This window comes from Lygodium microphyllum, chromosome 8 (genome assembly GCF_053477565.2).
Source record: "Lygodium microphyllum isolate KBCC chromosome 8, Lygodium_microphyllum_v1.1.10, whole genome shotgun sequence".
NCBI classification, from domain to species: Eukaryota; Viridiplantae; Streptophyta; class Polypodiopsida; order Schizaeales; family Lygodiaceae; genus Lygodium; species Lygodium microphyllum.
The window spans coordinates 48,527,274-48,546,252 of NC_141142.1; the positions used below are offsets into that span (position 1 = coordinate 48,527,274).

Sequence of the window (18,979 nt, forward strand, 5' to 3'; positions counted from 1 at the left end):
CAGTTTTTTTATTACGTCATCGACGATCAGTATGTCCTTTCACCATGGATCGTTAGATTTCTGAAGCTTAAGCTTTTTAAGCTTTTTAAGCTCCAAACTAATTGAAATGTTCTTCTTTGCTTCTTTGAGAAAAAACGTTTTGACAAAGGAGCTTGAGTGATGGTCCTTTGCCTCCTAGGAGTGGTCCTTTGCAATCTAATAGCACAACAGAGGGTTCTTCACTAGTAGGAACATGTTGGTATTGACGGTACTGCCTATAGAGCCCGTTCGTTCCAAGAGCTTTGCTTTCGCGCAAGATGATAAGTGATTGGCAGCCCTTGATCTCAACTTCACTTTGATACCACTGATGCACAATTCGAATGTTGTATGCGCGCGTACTGAGTGCCGGAAGGTCCCTAAGAACAAATAACTCTACAAAAACTCATAAAGTAAGAAGAAAGGTTTGCACAACATGAAATAAAAAGACAAATTGGGTACAATCTCCCCCCCATACCTTGTGTGAGCGCTTCACAAGGCATGCATTTATAAATTTATTAATCTCCAAGCTCAAAAATAGCCCAATTTGCAATTAGCATGCTTTTGGCTTTTGTGTTTGATTTTACTCAAATAAAGAATAAAGCGTTTGGGCGTCCAAAAAGTCAAGTTGTGCTTGAACACAATGTCCAATAATGAAATATTTAAACCGAGTGCGCCTAAATAAATATTGACGCTATGCCTTTAATGATAAGACGTGCCTCATAAAAAATAATAATTCTTCTAGGTAATCTAAATACACGTCATCACCCAATGCTTCCCGACGCCACCATTGCATGCTCTACATATCAACTGAAGCATTCATAATTATTAGAAAATAATAAGATAAAACCCACAAAAGTGAATACATAGTAATCTTCAACTACAAAATAATTAAATAGGTTGGAACTCTGTCCTAACCTTAATTTAATACGAGTGCACTCTAAACTCATAAACGTCCATTAATTTAAATATGTATTTTGCAAAATCACACGCTATGGAATCACCCACGTGCACATTAAATTAATTCGACGCCCGAAAAGGACATGCATCCTCATCAACTTCTCGCACAAGAAATCCACCTTGTGTACGAGCCCTGATAAATACATATAGTTTTACGAAATCCATCGTAAAACCTCACAGAATCCACCATGGAATATGCCTCCTGGCATCAAGGCCACTGAAGCTTGGAAAAAGTTAAGGACTTGGCTGCTATATTGAAAGCTTAAATAATCAAATTGTTGAAATTCATCACAACGAATTCGCAAGCTCTTTAGGTTTTCCAATGATGGCTTTAAAAGCTATTTATAAAGTCATTGGATCTTAAGTTTTCAATAGAGGAGTTGAGAAGTAATTTTGGTAGAGAAGGGAGAAGCCATAAGGGTTTTTGGCTACATGCCTAGTTGTAGTGGGTTTAGAGTTGAATACTTTGGAGTCTTTAGCTCCTATTTACTCTCCCATGTAGGAGATGGAAATGGGTGGGATAAATCCAAGGATTTCTCTACAAAATAGAGTTAAACTTAAAGATTCTAAAAAATCGAGGGTTTCTTAAAACCCATCTCTTTTGCCTTCTCTTTATTTAGTTTGTAACCATTCTAAAAACCTCTACTTTACATAAGAATGTTGATATCCCTCTTTCATTTTCTGTGTAAAGATTTGTATGGTTTTTGCCAAAGATTATACATCGCATGATGTGATTGTATCTTTAAGCTTGAATTTATACCAAATTTGTTTATAAAACCAGTGAAAGGCCTCTAGTAAATGGTTTGCTTTGACTCTTCCTCCTCCATGTCTTAAATGCCTAAAGTATTTTGTTATTAACAAACCTGGCTACTCCTTGTGTCTCTTCTAAATACAAATGATAGAATGTGATTATCAAACATTGCAAGGTAGGAAAATTAAGGAATATGTTATTAAATTCATTGTAAACAACCTCTTTCTTCTTGCTATTGAAGTTGGCCTTGAAATGGAAAGAATCACCCAAAACTTCCATCACCTTACCATTGACTCTTTGTGTAATAGTCTTCACCATAGATGGACTTGGAAGTAAACAATTTTGTATTTGACCTTGTTTTATATTTGAATGCATTAGCTTGAAATTTTGTGTACATGCATCCCAACTAATACCAATATTATCCAAAGTCTTGTGCACCAGCTTAGAATCTAAAGGATGATGCCTAATAAAAGAATCCGAGCATTGTCTCTTTACTTTTTTTGAACTTCTTATCAAGAATATCCTTTGGCATTGTTGAGGGCAAGAGATGACAACAAAACTTAGGTGCCTTTGAAGCACCTCTCATTTGAATTTGGTTGAAGAAGAGACCTAAAAAATATCAACATCATAACTTACCTTGCTACTTGGATTTTGTTACTGTAACCACCTCCTCCTTATTTGAGATGTTCAATATTCTTGAGAGATCTTTGTCGATTTTGAAGGCCTAAACTAGTTTGTTTTCTTTGGTATGCTTTGATGCATTTCTCCAATGAAAGATTCTTCTGTTGACAATCTTGTAGTTTTTGCAACAACTCATCTCTATATTTTGTTAACAAGTGATTCTCCAATTTAAGAACATCCTTTTCTACAATAAGATTAAGTGTATAGCCCAAAAAATCCATTATAATGATCACCAATGAACCAAATTAGTGAAGAGCTATTATGAAAAGGAGTATTATTTTTTATAGGATCTTTTGGGTGTAATCTTCCATCCAACCAAATATCATTATTTTTCCCCCCCTTCAAAACGAAACACATGTTTCATGGACTCTAAAAGAGTGTTTTCTTTTGCTCTTTTACCAGTGTTACAAGGATCATTGGATGATTGATCCATAGCTAAAGATGTGATTTGAAACTATGAATAAAAAAATTGTGTGAATTCAAAATAGTTGAAGAATAAGTAAGCAACCAAGGAGAATAAGAAGGAAAAGAGAGAATGAGAATGGAGGGAGGTAATGAGAAATCAAAAAATTTAAATTGAATATTCACTTTCACTTCTATCAAGAGAAGGTAGGATCCTTATTAAATCAGTCTTCATCATCATCTTTACGACGGCCTACATTTCTAGGTTTGATACGAGCCATGAGAATATCATGATAATGATCTTTTAACCATTTTAAACATGTTTATTTTAAAATACAAGCTTTTTAAAAAAATCCATTCTTTTATTTTTAAAAATATTTTCTTTCTCTAAGATCTATTACAGGGCATTTTAAGACCTCAAATCTCCCCTAATGTCTCGATTGTCATGTGTGTGATTGTTGTTACGACATTTGCCATTGTGCTGGTGTACTTTGCACTTGACCTGCAGTTGACATTGTGTTGACATCCATGTGCTACAGTTCTTGTTGACCTACTCTTCATTGATGTGCCTATCGCACGTTGATCTTATGGGGGTGGCTGACACGTGGACTGAAGTGTACTGTACGTCTCTGATCGTCACATTTTGATGTGCGCCAGGTGCTCTAACTTGGCATCGTCTACATTCGAGTCCTTTGTTTAACTACAATGGTATTCATGTGTTCTTTAACTTCTTTAAAGGATTGTTCATGTGGCATCTATTTGCGGCGGTTTATATGAGTATTGTATTTTGGTTTGAGCTCAAGGATTTGTAGGCTTTTCACACTCCTCCTACTCTTCTCTCCTTCTCAAGGTAATTATGTGAGTACGCTTTCTCATTTTCATATCATCATGTCACCCCCTTGTACTAATCAACGACAAACTCAAGGACTCTAATTATGCTCATTGGAAGCTATGTATGAAGGCTTGGTTTGTGTAGAAAGATCTATGGCAAGTTGTTATAGGTTTCAATTCCAAGCCGGAGTGTCCATTGACCCCCTCAAAGTGGACAAAGAAGGATGAATAAGATTTTTAGAAGGAGCTTTGTGAATGGGAAGGTAAGGAAGCCAAGGCCTTTACCACGTAGGAAATCTTGCTTCACCTAACAGTCTCTTCTACCATTCAAACCTTGGAGATGTTTATTGAAGTTTGAGATAATTTACAGGAGCTTTATGAGCGATAATCCTCCGTGACGGCTATCACCCTCCAAGGTTAATTGTATAACATCAAGCTTAACTCTTGAGACTCCATGCAAGAATTTCAGTTGAGGTTCAAGGTTATCCACAATCACTTGCTCATCTTGGGGGAATCTCTTACCTCCTCTCAATTATTTGCATTGGTTCTTACTAAGCTTCCTCCCAAAGTATGATACCATGGCTCAAGCTTTGAGGGTTCGGGTTTCTACTCTTAATCTTTATTTTTATGATCTCATGTCTCTCTTACTTGATGAGGAATCTTTGATATAGGGACAATGAAAGGTTCTAGTACATGGTGATGATATTAAGAGATCATTGGCAGTATCTTCAAAGACTAAGAAGAAGTGTGCTCATTGCTATTCTTGTGGGAGGTGGGGCCATCTCTCTAAGAATTGTCCAAAGAAGGCTACCAAATCCAAATAGAAGGGTAAGAAGACATATACTTCATCCTTAGATTCTGAGATTAAGTTATCAAAGGCCACTTTGTGGCCAAGGTGACCCATGAAGTGGTCTTCTAGTGATATTGCAAGCTCTCACATGCTCCTAGCTAGAGGAGGCAAGTGTGAGGGTGGAGAGAGGGTGTGCTAATGCTCTTTCATTGTGGGTGGATTTGGTGTGTGTCATTCAGTTCACATCTTTTGGTGATCCAAACCTTGTATTGGTGTATCCAGTGCCAAGTTCATGCTGGGACAAGTGACATGATGGGTTCATGTGGTCTCGCATGAGGGGATCTAAAGTGCATGCATATGCTATAGTGGAGGAATTGTGGTGTCACACTGAGCTATCCATGGATCTTGTGTGACTACAAGAGGTGCAAGGTGGCTACCTCAACTACTTTGTCTCCAGAGAGGGATTATGGCATTTGGACTTATTCAAGGTGCTTTCTTATTGAGGCGCATCTAGCAACATGCACACTATCAAAGTATCCATTGTTCATCCTAGCTGCTCTCATTCATTGCTTGTTCACATATGCTTTGAGAGAGGGTGTTAGACGTGGTTATATCACAGGTTCATGGACACCCATGGCCTTATTACATGCACTCTCTTTATTCCTTATTTGGTAATTGGCTAGCCTATTTTGTGGTAGGACAACTCTGATATTTGTATCTATAAAAGGAGGGAGTGTGGCCACATTCCATTATCCATTCATCTATTTGCATATTCTTGGTATGGAGAGAGGGAGCTTATGAAGTGTGTGAGCTAGTGCTCAATCATTGTACTCTTATCATAGTGAATTCCTATTCCTAGTTACATCTTGTGCATTGTCTCTTTCATCAATCATGTGTTCTTTCATTCTTCCATTGTATGTTTTGCTCTTCTAATAGGATCCACTCACCCACAAGCACATAACTTGCTCATTGTGATATATAAATTATATGTAGTAGACAAATGCATGTTCATATAAGGGTGAGAGAGGTGAGACATTAGGGTTTTCAATTGGGCATTAGGATTCCAATTTCTTTAGTAAAGCAATCACTCTTCACTGCTAGGACTTTGTTTCATCAAAGGGACATCGAGGGATTAATCAAGAAAGCAACCTTGCTCCAAAAGTGTAGGGACCAAAAATGGGCTCGACACTAGCTCTAAGGCTCCAGCTAGGCTTCTACACTCTCCAAACAACCCCCATGGCCTCACGATCAAGAGCATCTAGATGATACGAAATGATTTATCTAACAAATGCATTTGTAGACATGGTTTTAAACTATAGTCCTACGTACTACCTAAGCAGAGGGAGTACCCCATACATATAGGTGACTAACACCTTGTTATACACACAAATAGAGCACCTCCCAGTAGCAGCTGATTGCTCTCAATGATTGGCTTTAAGGATGAGCTAGCTAGAGGTGCCATATATCACACTATAAAGGGCAATAGTGCCACAAAAGGATGACATAAGGGTTGGGGAAATTTTAGCGATAGAGCAGTGAAACTTATCATTGCACTATAGTGGTGCAAGTAATCTAGAACCATTCAAAATATAGTGAAATGAGGAAGAGAGATGCATTTACAAAAAGGTGATGGCATGTGTTCGGACGACATTTTTAGTGTGTGCGAGCTACATCCTTAATAGTATCAAGTACGACATTGAGCTCTTGAGCTTCAAGTTGAGCAATGGCCATGACTTGAGTGGTAGCCAATTGTCTTTCAAACCATTCACTCCTTTGATGTATCTAGGCTTTCAAACGTATGATCAATCCTTGTTGGTTTGAGCATATGTGCAAAACAAACTCCGATTTTAGTTGAAAAATGAATGAAACAAAGGCATCTTTGAACATTGCATCATTACACTGACACTAGATGTTCCAGAGATAGAGAGCTTGAAAGAAAGCCCAAGATAGAGTGGGTGATCTGTTAGATTCTCCAAGAAGTTCTTTCCATGAAATGGATTGTGGGTGAAAATCCTTAATGACTGTGTATAGCATGAGCAATGCTTCTTTATTTGTACTTGCAATGCAAGAAAATGTGAGAAATAGATTCAATCTCAACTTTGCATCTTGGACACTTTCCATTGCCTATTCCAAATCAAAGAGCTTTCTCCCCTGTCCAAATCCCTCTATTTAGGATGTTTGGGGAGCGTTGTGTGGATGACACATAGGTTTGGTTTTAGGTTTGTGAAATTGGATATTTCTAGGTTAGGGGGCAATAGTATTTTTGTAATCTTTAATGCATTTTTAAATTTTAATTTCTTTAACAAAATAAGAGGAGGTTTGGGAAGCATTGTATAGATGACACATACAATTTGTTTTAGGTTTGTGAAATTCGTCAATCATTTAACACACACACACATTCTTTAACAAAATAAGAGGAGGTTTGGGGAGCAGTGTATGGATGATAGTGGACACATAGGGTTGGTTTTAGGTTTGTGAAATTTGTTAATTATAATATATACAATATAATACTAATATAAGTATAGAGGTTATGTGATGCACAAAATAGGGATGATCAAGGAGATCAAAGGGATTACATGGTCCAAAAAACGGATGCATAAGGAATGCAGGTTGGGGTTTATTTGCAAAAGCACGACGACGACGACGACGAAGTGGGGCTGGCCAATCCAAAATTTACAACTTACCATCCACAGGTGGAGAAGGCACCTGGCATGCCATAGGATTGGTACCTCTCTCATTAAACTATTGCAACATTATTGGGGGCCTCCTTACCTTGGTCCCTAGCTATTTTGGATGACATAGATTTTCCCCTAAAGTGACTTGTGAGCTACTTGTGACTTGGGTCAGGGAACACTACTTATTATGGCTGATTTTGATATTTCTGAGGAGTATGAATGACTGCCTGCCAACTCAGGAGGGTATCGAGTGGGCCCAAACATCTCTTTTTTCAGTGAAAAGACGTTCACCAAGGCCGATGCCAAACAATGACAAGGACGGACGGTGGGGATGAAGTCGTTTACACGTGGCAGCATCCGGCCCACATGTTTTCTTATTCACTCTTTTTAAAAATCCCATCAGAATATTACGACAGAAACTGAAGGTTTTTCTCGGGATATAAAAAGAGAAGAAATCGTTTTTCTCTTTTTTTCCCCCTCGTCAGAATGCGAGGACAGAAAATAAAAATAAAAGTAAAAAAATATATATACATATATATACAGAGGGACCAGGCTCAACCATCGTTGCTGGCGTTTGTGCCATGAGAGAGAGAGAGAGGCTTGCCGTTTCGCTCCGTTTTTGAGGTTCTGCTCATGCTCCTTTGATTGAGATCACGCATTCGTTCTGATCTCTGCGTTTCTCTCTCTCGCCTCCATGACGCCATTGCTGTCCTTCGTTCTTGCCAGGTAATGCACTTTATCCTCTCATTTGCTTTGATTTGCTCAGTTAAACCTCGTCTCATCAGACCTGTGTTCTTTTGCTTTTGCTTTTTTTTTTTTTTTTGCCATAGCACAAGTTGACATTGCCTCTGTGTTCAGTAATTTAGGTTCGTCGTGTCTCAGAACATCCTCAGATCGTCCCTTCTTTCTACCCGCATCAGAACTGCATTATGCACGATTGTTTCGTTATCTGATTTTTATCAGTAGCTTCCGTGACTGATTCTGATCAACTTCGAGTCTTTTCCTCCTCAGGTAGAGACAGAACTCCACTTTCAGTGAATGCTCTTCAAATCTTTGGGCGCGCCAATGGAGGCCACCGTAGCAGACGAGGGAAGGGCTTTCTACAGCCCCCAGGAAGTTTCTAAACACAGCAGCCCGGAGGATTGCTGGTTAATTATTCAAGGCCGCGTCTATGATGTGACGTCCTGGTAGGCTCATTGCCTAAAGTTCTTTTTTGTATTGTGAGCTTACTATATGTTTCTCACCTTATTCCTTTCAGGGTTCCTCATCATCCCGGAGGGGCACTTATTTACGTGAATGCTGGAAAAGACTCTACTCAGCTTTTCGATTCTTACCACCCGCTCTATGTTAGGTAACGGATGCTTGCTCTTGCACTTCTCACTATAAGATTAAAACCATGCAGTCTCCATAGTGATGCATCACGGTCTGTGTTCATGTCTTATTGGGTCAAGCGGTGATCTTGTTTTTGACAGTGCCATCAATCAAGGTCCGTGATCCATGTGACATTATTGCAATCTCAAATCTTGTCTTTGACATTTTAAAGAGAATTCATTGCTGGCTTAGACATTTCAAGTTTTCTTTATCTTTAATTGCCTCAAGCGTCCATCTGATTTACGAAGCAAATTAATAATTCTTTGTTGTTTAAACGATAGCATCAACTCTTAGCTACGATATCTTAAAACTCAGAAAACCATTCCATAGAAAGATGTGTACTTCATGTACCATAGATAGTACAAACAAGCCACTTAACTCGAATGCATTTGTTCTACCTTGAACCAATGGGTTCTAGTATTTCTATACAGTTACCTTATTATTTGAGCTCCTACCCTTTTGCATAGAGTCATTTGTAACTTCATCCTCGACTATAACATCCCTACTAGTGGAAAAGACTTTTGTAGCTAGGTAAGCAATTATAACAGATCTATGCGGTTAACCTTTGTAACGACAAATGAGGGCAAGATAGAGTAAGACAATTAATACCTATTGATCAATGCCTCTTTACATAGGCCAACTACATGATGTTTAGGGTATGCTAGGATGCACCAAAGGGCAACCCTAGGTTGTGGAAACCTTTTCCCAAAAGAGTAGGATGCTTCCTCGAGTCACTTCACCTCCTTATTGCTGCGATTAAACTAAGGCTCTTTCTAATTATATTCACCATTACCTTTGCTAAATGCAAGCCTGGAGGAGTTGCCAAATGATGAGCATGTGTTATCTAGGTAGTTGGAGGGAAAATGCAAGCTAGAATAGGGTGTTTGATGACTGGCAATGGCAAATAGGGTTGAAACACAATTGATGGAGGGTAGATTGGAGTTAATGATGGATGTGGAGGTCTAAACATTGCCAATGGAGGAATGCCAGGCAGTAGGCGGCAGCAAGGAAGTAGTAACCAGGCAGTTGGAGGAGTAGACGGTATGATGGTTGCAGAAATTGTGAAGGCTGGACAGCCACATGGTGGAAGGCTAAAATCTGCATACAAGGGTGAGAAACTTGCACAAAGGATGGGGTTGAATGGTGGGCAACTTGTCTATTTATAGACGCAAAAGGATTCTCCTAAATTAGGGTTTTGTATATAGGGGATAGAGAAACTCTCTAGAACTGCTCCTCCTTTAATGAAACTTTTGGTAATTTACTGTTTTGGGGATGTTTTAAAGAGCCAATCAAGATGTAATGAATTTGGAGAAAAGCTCAAGTCCATTTTTGTTTACCCCAAGGTGTTCCATCCCAAAGTAGCTAGGGCATTAGACAAAGGGTACATCTCGTCTGCCTAGTGGCCTACCAAGACTATAGTCTATAGAGATAATGATTTTCTCACTAAGGGCGTCCAAGTAGTCTCTCTAGAGAGGATAAGGCGTCGGATAAAGGGTACTCATCGGCTGCCCAATGGCCTATCAAGTCCTGCAAAGGCAAATGGAGTCACATTGATTTTTTTTTTGGGTGAGAATAGATATGGTTTGTGGCTTTAAGTAACTATGCCCCATGGGGAGAATGAAAAGGGATGAGTAGATCTAATATATCACAAAATAACCAAGCTAACACAACCACTCGAGGGCGTTGATGACAAGGAAAAGGTTGATGAATGAGTAAGGTGACAATAAGGTGGTGAAGAACCGATGGTGGAGACAGCTCAGGTTTGCCCATGTGTGCTTTACACAATGAGATGCATAGAGTAGTGTGCTACATGATGAGAATGCACATGTAGCAGGTGCCACTTGGATCGTGTCTCTCGTGGGAAAATTATTCACTTATCCAAGTGCCCTTTACAAAGACAATGAAATCATGTAATGCAAAGGAGAAGATACAATAGGGAAGGGAGGCCAATGTTGAAGATAAGTGACGAATCTTGTAGAATACCGAGAGAGGGTAGAAATGCCCTATTGTATAACTAAGAAGCAAGAAGATCATAGCGAGGCATATGTGGTGTTTAAGGAGTAACCATATACAATTAAGAAGGAGAATACAAGTTCTTTCACTTTATCATCCGGTGAAGTAGTCCACTATGAATCCGTCCCAAGAGGTGTGTCTATTCTTGAGGAGAAGAAAGTATCGTCTTCAGATGATAAGGAGAAACTTCACCAACACGTAATCATGCCATCGGAAAAACCATTGCCGTAATGAGTGAAGTCGCTCTATGACTAAAATAATCATATGACTATAACTATTAAGGAAAAGGTGGATGGACCAAGGAGGTGTTAGAGAGTAGTGTTAGTGAGCGTGTGCGGATTGAGACACGCAATGCTGTGGTTCGCACAATGAGAGAGAGTGAGTGCAAAGTAGACTAAGAGAGAGAGAGAGCACAAGACTCGATGCGGATACAATCTCTAAGTACCACTTCAGGTTTTTGATAATATATATATATAGTACATGTGTAAGGATGCGTGCATACTTGAATATCGTAAAAGGCACGGTGATCCTTTATTCCCAACAACCTCCCACGTAAAGGCAACGTGCTTGAAGATAGAGGAAAGAATCAGCTAAGTCTATATATATACAAAGCTAAAATACACATATACTATCCAACCCCCATCATCTAGCGGCAATGAGCAAACTGCTCTGTTGGAAGACCCTTTGTGAGAAGGTCTACAGGGTTATCATCGGTATGTACCTTGATAAGCTTAATGCTCTTGCTGTCAAGTACATCCTTGATAAAATGATACTTTACCTGTGTGCTTTGTCTTTGCATGAAAGACAAGATTCCGTGCTAGCATGATAACACTTTGACTATCATAGTGGAGGATAGGAACCTCCATAATGCCAAGCTTTCTCACCGGACGTGAAAGCTATTAAGCCTTCTTGCATGCCTTAGTGGCAACCATATACTCTGCCTTTGTAGTAGACAATGCAACACACTTTTGCAGTGTGGACATCCAAGAGACTGCCCCCCCTTGAACGTGAAAACATATCTTGAAGTAGACTTCTTGCAGTTAGGATAACCAACATAGTCTGCATTCGTGAAGCCAACAATAGATGACTTTTGCTTCCCAAAGCAGTTGCACAAGTCCTTTGTGCCCTTGAGGTATCTCATGATACCCTTCATTGCTTCCCAATGCTTATTGCCAGGATGTACCATGTACCTGCTAAACACTCCCACCGCAAATACAATGTCAGGACGTGTAGCAACCATAGCATCATCAAGCTACCAACAATTGAAGCATAAGGAATCTTGGCCATCTTAGCCTTTCCATCATCAGATGCAGGGCTGTCATTGGCACTAAGTTTTCACAGGCTTACATTCATTCAGATTGGACTGGTGATTTAGACACTTGGCAGTCTATTAGTGGACACTGCTTCTTTTTGGGCCATTTATGCACTTCATGGCTAAGTAAGAAATAGCCTACAATGGCTACCTCGTCTTGTGAGGTTGAGTATAGGGTAGCGTTCACGGCAACAGTGAAATGTATACGGCTGTGTAGATTGTTGGGTAATCTACATATACCATTGGAGGGTCCTTTGCCCATTCTTTTGATAGTCGGAGCACCATTGCAGTGGTGTATTAAAGTGTCAATGTAGGGTATGTATATCTAGTGTCTTAGAAACTTAAAGTAGTGACACTAGGCTCTAGATAAATAAACCTAACTCTAGTTAGTTGGTGGAAGGCTAGTTAGGTCAACCTATGACCTAAAGTGGAGTTATACTTGCACTCTATTTTTCAATTCAGCAAGTACACTCCTCTCTTGCTTTAGCTCATTCACTGTCACCGTCTCTCGTTTCTCTCTCCTCCATAGTTGGTGCCATTTCTCACATTTATAGATGTGCATGGATGCTTCCAAATTAGGGTTTACAAAGAAACTATCTTAAACCACTTCCCGTTTTTGAGTTTTCAATTAATCATGCATGTTTTGGGGTTGTTTAAGAGGCTAATCAGCATGTAATGCATTTTTGAGCTCAATTGAAGGATCACAGGCATCGGTTGTGCTTCTATCAATATACGCTTTTCAAATTCGTTACTTTCTATTCTAAACTGTCTTTCTTTTGCTTCAATTGTTGAACTTGTGGTATCAGGTTGTTCATTCTACGTGTCTCTCTCTCTCTCTCTCATACCCCTTACTTTATCGTCTTTACATCTCACCTAAATGGCTCCTCCATGCTACAATACTAAAGAAAAACTTAAAGGACTTATCTCATATAGAGTGTTGCTATGAGAGCTTGGCTTGTGTATGCATATATGTATTACTTACTAAGTAATAAAAACGTTTGATTTCTTTACAAGGTGAGAGTAGAAAGAGGTAAAGTTAGCTTTTCTTTATTGTTGATCAACAATACATCAACATGGCTTGCTTATAATACTTAAAATGGAAGAAGAGTACGCAAAGATGCTATAATGAATTTATAGGTGTGCTATCTTGAGCAACAATAGTGAAAGAAGAGGGAATATGGAGGTATTAGATGATAGAGGAGTGGAGGATGATAATGGAGATGGATGGAGCCAACTTTAGGCTATATTCAACTGTCGTACAATAGTTTACAGCCAAGAAAATTGACAGACAATGAGGAAAAAGGAGCCCTCTTTATAGGGAAAAGGGGAGAGCTAGTGTAAATAGAGAAAGTGGAGTAGCACAAGACAAGTGTCTGGGCACATGTCGTGAGGTGTGACAAGTGGTAGGATAGTTGGAGGCTTGTTGGATAAGTATCATGGCAGTTTTCTCTATGGTCTTCCTTTTTGGATTGAGTATTATCAAGAATAGAAATAACCAAAATTAGTAAGTGCTATCAAAACATAAAATTTACTATTTTTAGAATGAATGTCATCCCTTCTTTTTAGGACTAGCATTTTTAGGCCAATTTGAGGCTTCTAAAATTTATGGATCCCCTAGATGTTATGTGAAAGCTCTCTATGAGTACATTACAAAAACAATGTCGTCATCTTTATATAAATTTTCTATGGAAAGATATGTGCATTTTAAGCTTTTAGCCTACACATGCACATTGTGCAAACATTTTATGATCATGCCATCTTGCTAATTGTAACTATTCGTTCTTGTGGATCTAATTCACATTTCAAGGTATTAATCCTTTTTGTGTGCGAGCTTGACCTTGATAGGCTTGAGTTCCACTCATAAGTGCTCAATCGGGTCATATGGTTGGAAATGTCCACTACCTTTTTTTAAACCTAGTGCATGGATCCACTATAACCTGTGACCACTCATCAGTGGCCAGCTCTAATGCCCTTTTCTCTAGATCTAGCAAGTGCAACTGAAATAAATTTAATTAATAATTAAATATGCAAAATAGTAGAAAGGATACAAATCCTTTTTGATATTGTGTTGTGACAAAGTGTCTTCAATGGTATGGTTGATTGGGGCTTGGAAAGCTACCATTCCAAGGCCATGGTGGATCATCATTGATAGCTGAGGTCTTGTTACTTGGATTTGCATTGATGAGTTATTTTTGATATTGACATCCAATGTCAATGTGATTGTTAATTTTAATGTTAATGCAATGCTTATGGTTATCGTAGCGTTAACATTTGTTGATGTTATTGTCACTTATTTTTAGTGTTATTATTCATGTCAATGTTAACATTATTGGTAATGGTAGTCTTTTTAACATTAATGTTGTCTAATCTATGGCTATAGTGTAGAGAGAGAGAGAGAGAGAGAGAGAGAGAGAGAGAGAGAGAGAGAGAGAGAGAGAGAAAGAAAGAGAGAATTTTGAACAGAAGAGATGTGTTAAAGTGTGTGGCCAAGTGACCCATTTGTGATGAGGTGGCTCTGGGTGCAGTTGAGCGGCTGCATGAGGTGGTTTGCTTTGGGCTGATGAGCAGCCCTTCATGGTGTGTGAGGCGGCAAGGTGGCTCATTGCATAATAATGATCATAGGGCAGTGGGCTGCGTAATGGCCAGGCAGGCATTCACATTCATTTGGTGCCTTTTTGGATTGTGCATGTTGCACAAGGTAGCCCTTCGCCATGATAGTGTTGAACACCTAAAGTTGCATTGTGTTAGTCTTCTATTCTCCTTTTTTACGTGGAGATTGGCATAACAGACACACTCCATTTTGACATGGTAATGGACCATAATTTTACCAACCAAATTTTGAGCAATAAAGGGAAAAATCAAAATCATCAATACTTTGATCTTGTCAGTCCTAGCAGCCTTTGCCCCGAACAAAAAATAATTGTCAAATGCAGACAATGTCTTCACCACTACAATGTTGCATCAATTGCGGATCTATCACATCTTCTCTCACAAACATTTTGTCCTTGCTACAAAATGGTGTCTCTTATCTTGCCCTTGCTATCCTCTCTATCTCTCCACACCACTATCTTCTCATGACATGACTCACTTTGACGCACTGGGTGTGAGTGACCCTTAATACATGGAGGATGCTTGATCAACCTTTGATTGTAAACATAAACATAAGTGTTCTTTGAAGACTCGTTCTCCTTGATATTGGATGTAGGTCTGTTCCTAGAGGCAGCTATATCAGCCCAATTGGAGAAAGTGTGGCAATAACTTGCCAAGTTATGCACTTCCCAATTTTTGCTTGTACTTGTAGCCATGAGAGTGCTACCTCTTCAATTCCAATGTGACCCCTTTCAAGGGGAGAAAAAAGAACGTGATGAGATGAACACCAACCCATGATTGGCCAAATGGATGGCCTATTTCGATATTTATTAATTCGTTGATACTCAATGCATCGGACACATATGAATTATCTTTTAGGGAAAGACATACACTTGGTAGGCCAAGCTATGCACCAATCTAGAAACATAGGTAGATTTTAATTGGTTTCGGAGGTAGTTTGTGATGGACGATTGGATTGAAGACTTCAACAAGCTATTCAAATTGGATACGGAGAAGAAGACCTTCCAAGTGTATTGATAAGAGTTCAAGGACCAACTTCATAAAACAAAGGCCTTGGATAATTCACATACGTTGCTTTACATATGCTACCTTGATGGGTTACTACTGAACTAGTAGAATGAAGTGCTACACAACCCTTTGCATTGTTTAGAGGATGTCTATAGATATGCAAAGAATTTTGATAACACTTTATTGTGAGTAGGGGCAGTCAGGTGGTGGCTTCACATCTAAGACAACCAAATCCTCTATAGCAGTAGCTTTTTATTAGTCACCTTCAGAGTCATGGAAGAAAAAGGATGGCAAATGTGAGGTGACTTATAGCGAGGATGGTTCGAAGGATTGTCGCTTCGCATGCCACTAGATAGGGCACTTCCGTGGAGACAAATATTGCTCACAAAACAAGAAGGTAAAAACCAAAGTGTCATTTAACACTGTGGAAGCTCTATGTATATCTTTTGATTTTTCAATAGAGGATTGCTTGCGGCCAATTGGGTACAATGTCATTTGACAATGGTTCTACTTGTAAATTTCTTTCTTCTCAATTGAGAGTATCGAGTTTGATATATAGACATTTGATCATGGATCATTGGGATCCGATGGGGTTGAGATTGGATTTTTAAATCCAGTAGTACGATTAGCCTTTAGACTTTTGCTTGATGTGTTAGACTATGTGGATGTCATTCTTGGTGTGCCATGGTTTTTTTATAGATATTCCGCATTATTAGTAGACTATATATCTCATGTAGTCTCTTTTGAACTTGATGGCCGATTTTATGTGATTGAGGACTGTCCACCCTTTGAGATCATTGAATCTGATGTACATATGATATCAACCTTAGAATTTGGCAAATGTTTTCATGATTCAAATGTTGTTACTTACATTTTTTAAATTAAAAAAACTCAATTATTAGTGGCACAATGTAACTCTATTTCTCTCAATAATAATGTTTGTGTGATTTAGAATTTGGATCCATTGTTACACGAATTCATTGATGTCTTTTCGTACAAATTATCTTTATGGACTTTTGATGTCTTGTGTATTAAGCTAAAAATGCATTAGCTTTACTTAAACAGCCCCAAAACGTACTTAATTAATGAATCAAACTTGTTCTTTAAACAGAAATGCGTTCCTAGAGAGTGTCTGTGTCCCATAAGCACAACCCCACTTGGGAGGACCCAAACTTTCTATAAATAAGTATGCTGCCCTCCATGTAGTCCATCTTGTTTTTGTAGATTGCAGCCATCAATCAACTCACATATGGCAGCCCCTCCAGTCTTGTAGTGCCTTGGTGCCTTCTTCTAGGTGTCGCCCAGTGTTTGGCATCTCCTTTCAGGCTGCGTTTGGCCCCCAGCTGCCATCGCCAGCCTCTCCACCATCATCTGGTGCTTGTGTTTGATCTTCATCAGCCAGGCGTTAGTCTCCATACCCTTCAGCTACCTACGTTTGGGCCTCCATCAGCTTGGCGATAGTGTAGCTGCTCTTCCTCCATCTGGCGACATCTTCTTGCTTGCGTTTGCACTCATTAGGAGCCGCCTGATATCACCACACTCTTTTGCAATTGTCGCCTTTGTCTCAAGCAGCCTTTGGTGTGAGCGTTTTGCAGATTCCTCTCTCTTCATAGTTCGACTGGTGGTCATAGACTTTGGATTTGTCTTTGGTGGATGTCACTCTCCGACACATTGCTCTGCCCTTGAGTATCTGTACACTTTTACATTCATTTGCAGTATTCATTCACTTCAGAGTTGTGTTCTTTTCTTTCTTCTTCTGTTTGTGTTTGAGTTTCTGTGTTTGAGTTTTGAGTTTTGCGTTTAGGGTTTGAGTGTTGCTTTCTATGTTTGTGTCTGTCTCTATGTGTTTCTGTCATGGTCGTACACTGTTTTTCCTTAGTGCAAACCCTACCAATTTTCTTCACATGTTATCAGAGCTAGTGCTCTTGTAAAGAGTATCCTGCGGATATTGTGGAGAGCTAGTCTTTGTGCAAGGCACACAATACGACTCATAACCGAATCACAATGTCCTAGACACCTTCTTCTCCAGTTCCTATGATGTCCTATGAGGCTTCTCCATCACTGGAGACCCTGAGACGGCATTATTGGTTCGGTGAGGAGGACGACATTCCACTTTTAGCTTTATCTTCTTTTTCTACTCCAATTCCAAATTTCACTAACATGACAGAGGACTTTGAGGAGTGCTATCACAACAAGTATGGTAATGTTTACACCCCTCCTACAAGCTTTGTTATCACATTCGGACCGGTTGGTGAGATTGGTTACCTCTTCGATTATGGAGGACATATGGCATTTGGAGCGTATGGCGATCCATCTTTATCATTTCAGCTAGGTCGAGTGTCAGGTTGGTATAACCCTTTTGAGTTGAATGAATCAAAACCCTTGGCTATTTCTTCTTTTGAGGTGCAGGTTTCGGATGGCTTTGCGTATGTGAACTTGAATGGAGGGGGCTCACGAAGTAGAAGGACTTTAGGTACATTTATAGCTTCTGTTTCATTTGAGCATGTAACACACACTTCTCGCTTTCCTCCCATCCCACCCTCTTCTACCTCCACCCTTGATCATCTCTCTTCATGCTTTTAAAATCTCGGATTACACTCCACATCCGCTTCACACACACTAGGGGTTGGATCTTCCATCTCCACTCCTAGCACCTTCTCCTTCTCTACCCCATTCTCTACCTCTTTGCACCATGGTACTTCGTTAGGGGGAATGCTACCCTTTAACACAGTGCCTCTCATCTTTCTGCAAATGAGCAGACCATAGCACCTGGGACGGCTATGACGGGCATCTCCCTCACTACCCCCAAATTCACCTCTCACATGACCACTCAAATGTAGGCGATTTCATCCTCGGTTTATGGTACGTCATCCCACTTATCTTGGGTTACACCTATGCAGGGATTTCTATCTTCTGCTCCACGTGTTCCCATCCCATCTCCACCATGGGTTACTCATACGGCTACCATGCCCAGTCCATCCCTACCTATGGATCCACCTTGCACACTACCTGTATGCTTGGTGGGTACTATGGGGCCCATTCCCATGTGCACTCCACTCCCCCATCTTACCCCCATTACACTTTTTCACACTATCTATCTCCGAGTGCTACCACTCTTGTTGCAATGGCCAAGAATGCCTTCACGGATAATACTTATTTTAATGGGTCGAATTTCACCACTTGGTCGAATTTCATGCAACAAGTGCTTGAGTCTTAGGGTCTTTGGGACCTCGTTATTGGTCTAGAGCTTATGCCAAACCCTCGATTAGCTCATCGCGACTACATCGGTCAATGGAGAGCCCGCAATGCCATAGCCAATGTTGAGCTGATGCAGGGATTGCTTCTTGAGTTTCACTCTCAGCTACAGCACTTCTTGCTCGCGTGAGAGTGTTGGAATCACCTTCTCAACCGCTGTGCGGCCCAAGATCGTACTCGGCGCATAAATCTCTACTTTGAGCTTCAAGAGTTCTCTATTAAGGAAGGGGATGATTTGAAAGTCAAGCTGGCTGAATATAGGCGGCTACTCGCCAAGTTCGCCACTACTGGCTCTCCAAAGTCAA

The 18,979-nt window shown here is 39.8% G+C and overlaps 1 protein-coding gene across 1 annotated transcript in view; it reads left to right on the plus strand.

Annotated features, from left to right (window-relative positions):
- The first annotated feature begins 7,662 nt into the window (after positions 1–7,662).
- LOC148032255 (acyl-lipid (8-3)-desaturase-like) overlaps positions 7,663–18,979 on the plus strand; it is a 34,752-nt gene continuing 23,435 nt past the window's right edge. The window contains exons 1-3 of the mRNA XM_087682904.1: positions 7,663–7,831; positions 8,117–8,292; positions 8,364–8,456. Coding sequence (XP_087539030.1) covers positions 8,144–8,292; positions 8,364–8,456 — 242 coding nt within the window. The 5' untranslated portion in view covers positions 7,663–7,831; positions 8,117–8,143. The remainder of the gene's footprint in view (positions 7,832–8,116; positions 8,293–8,363; positions 8,457–18,979) is intronic.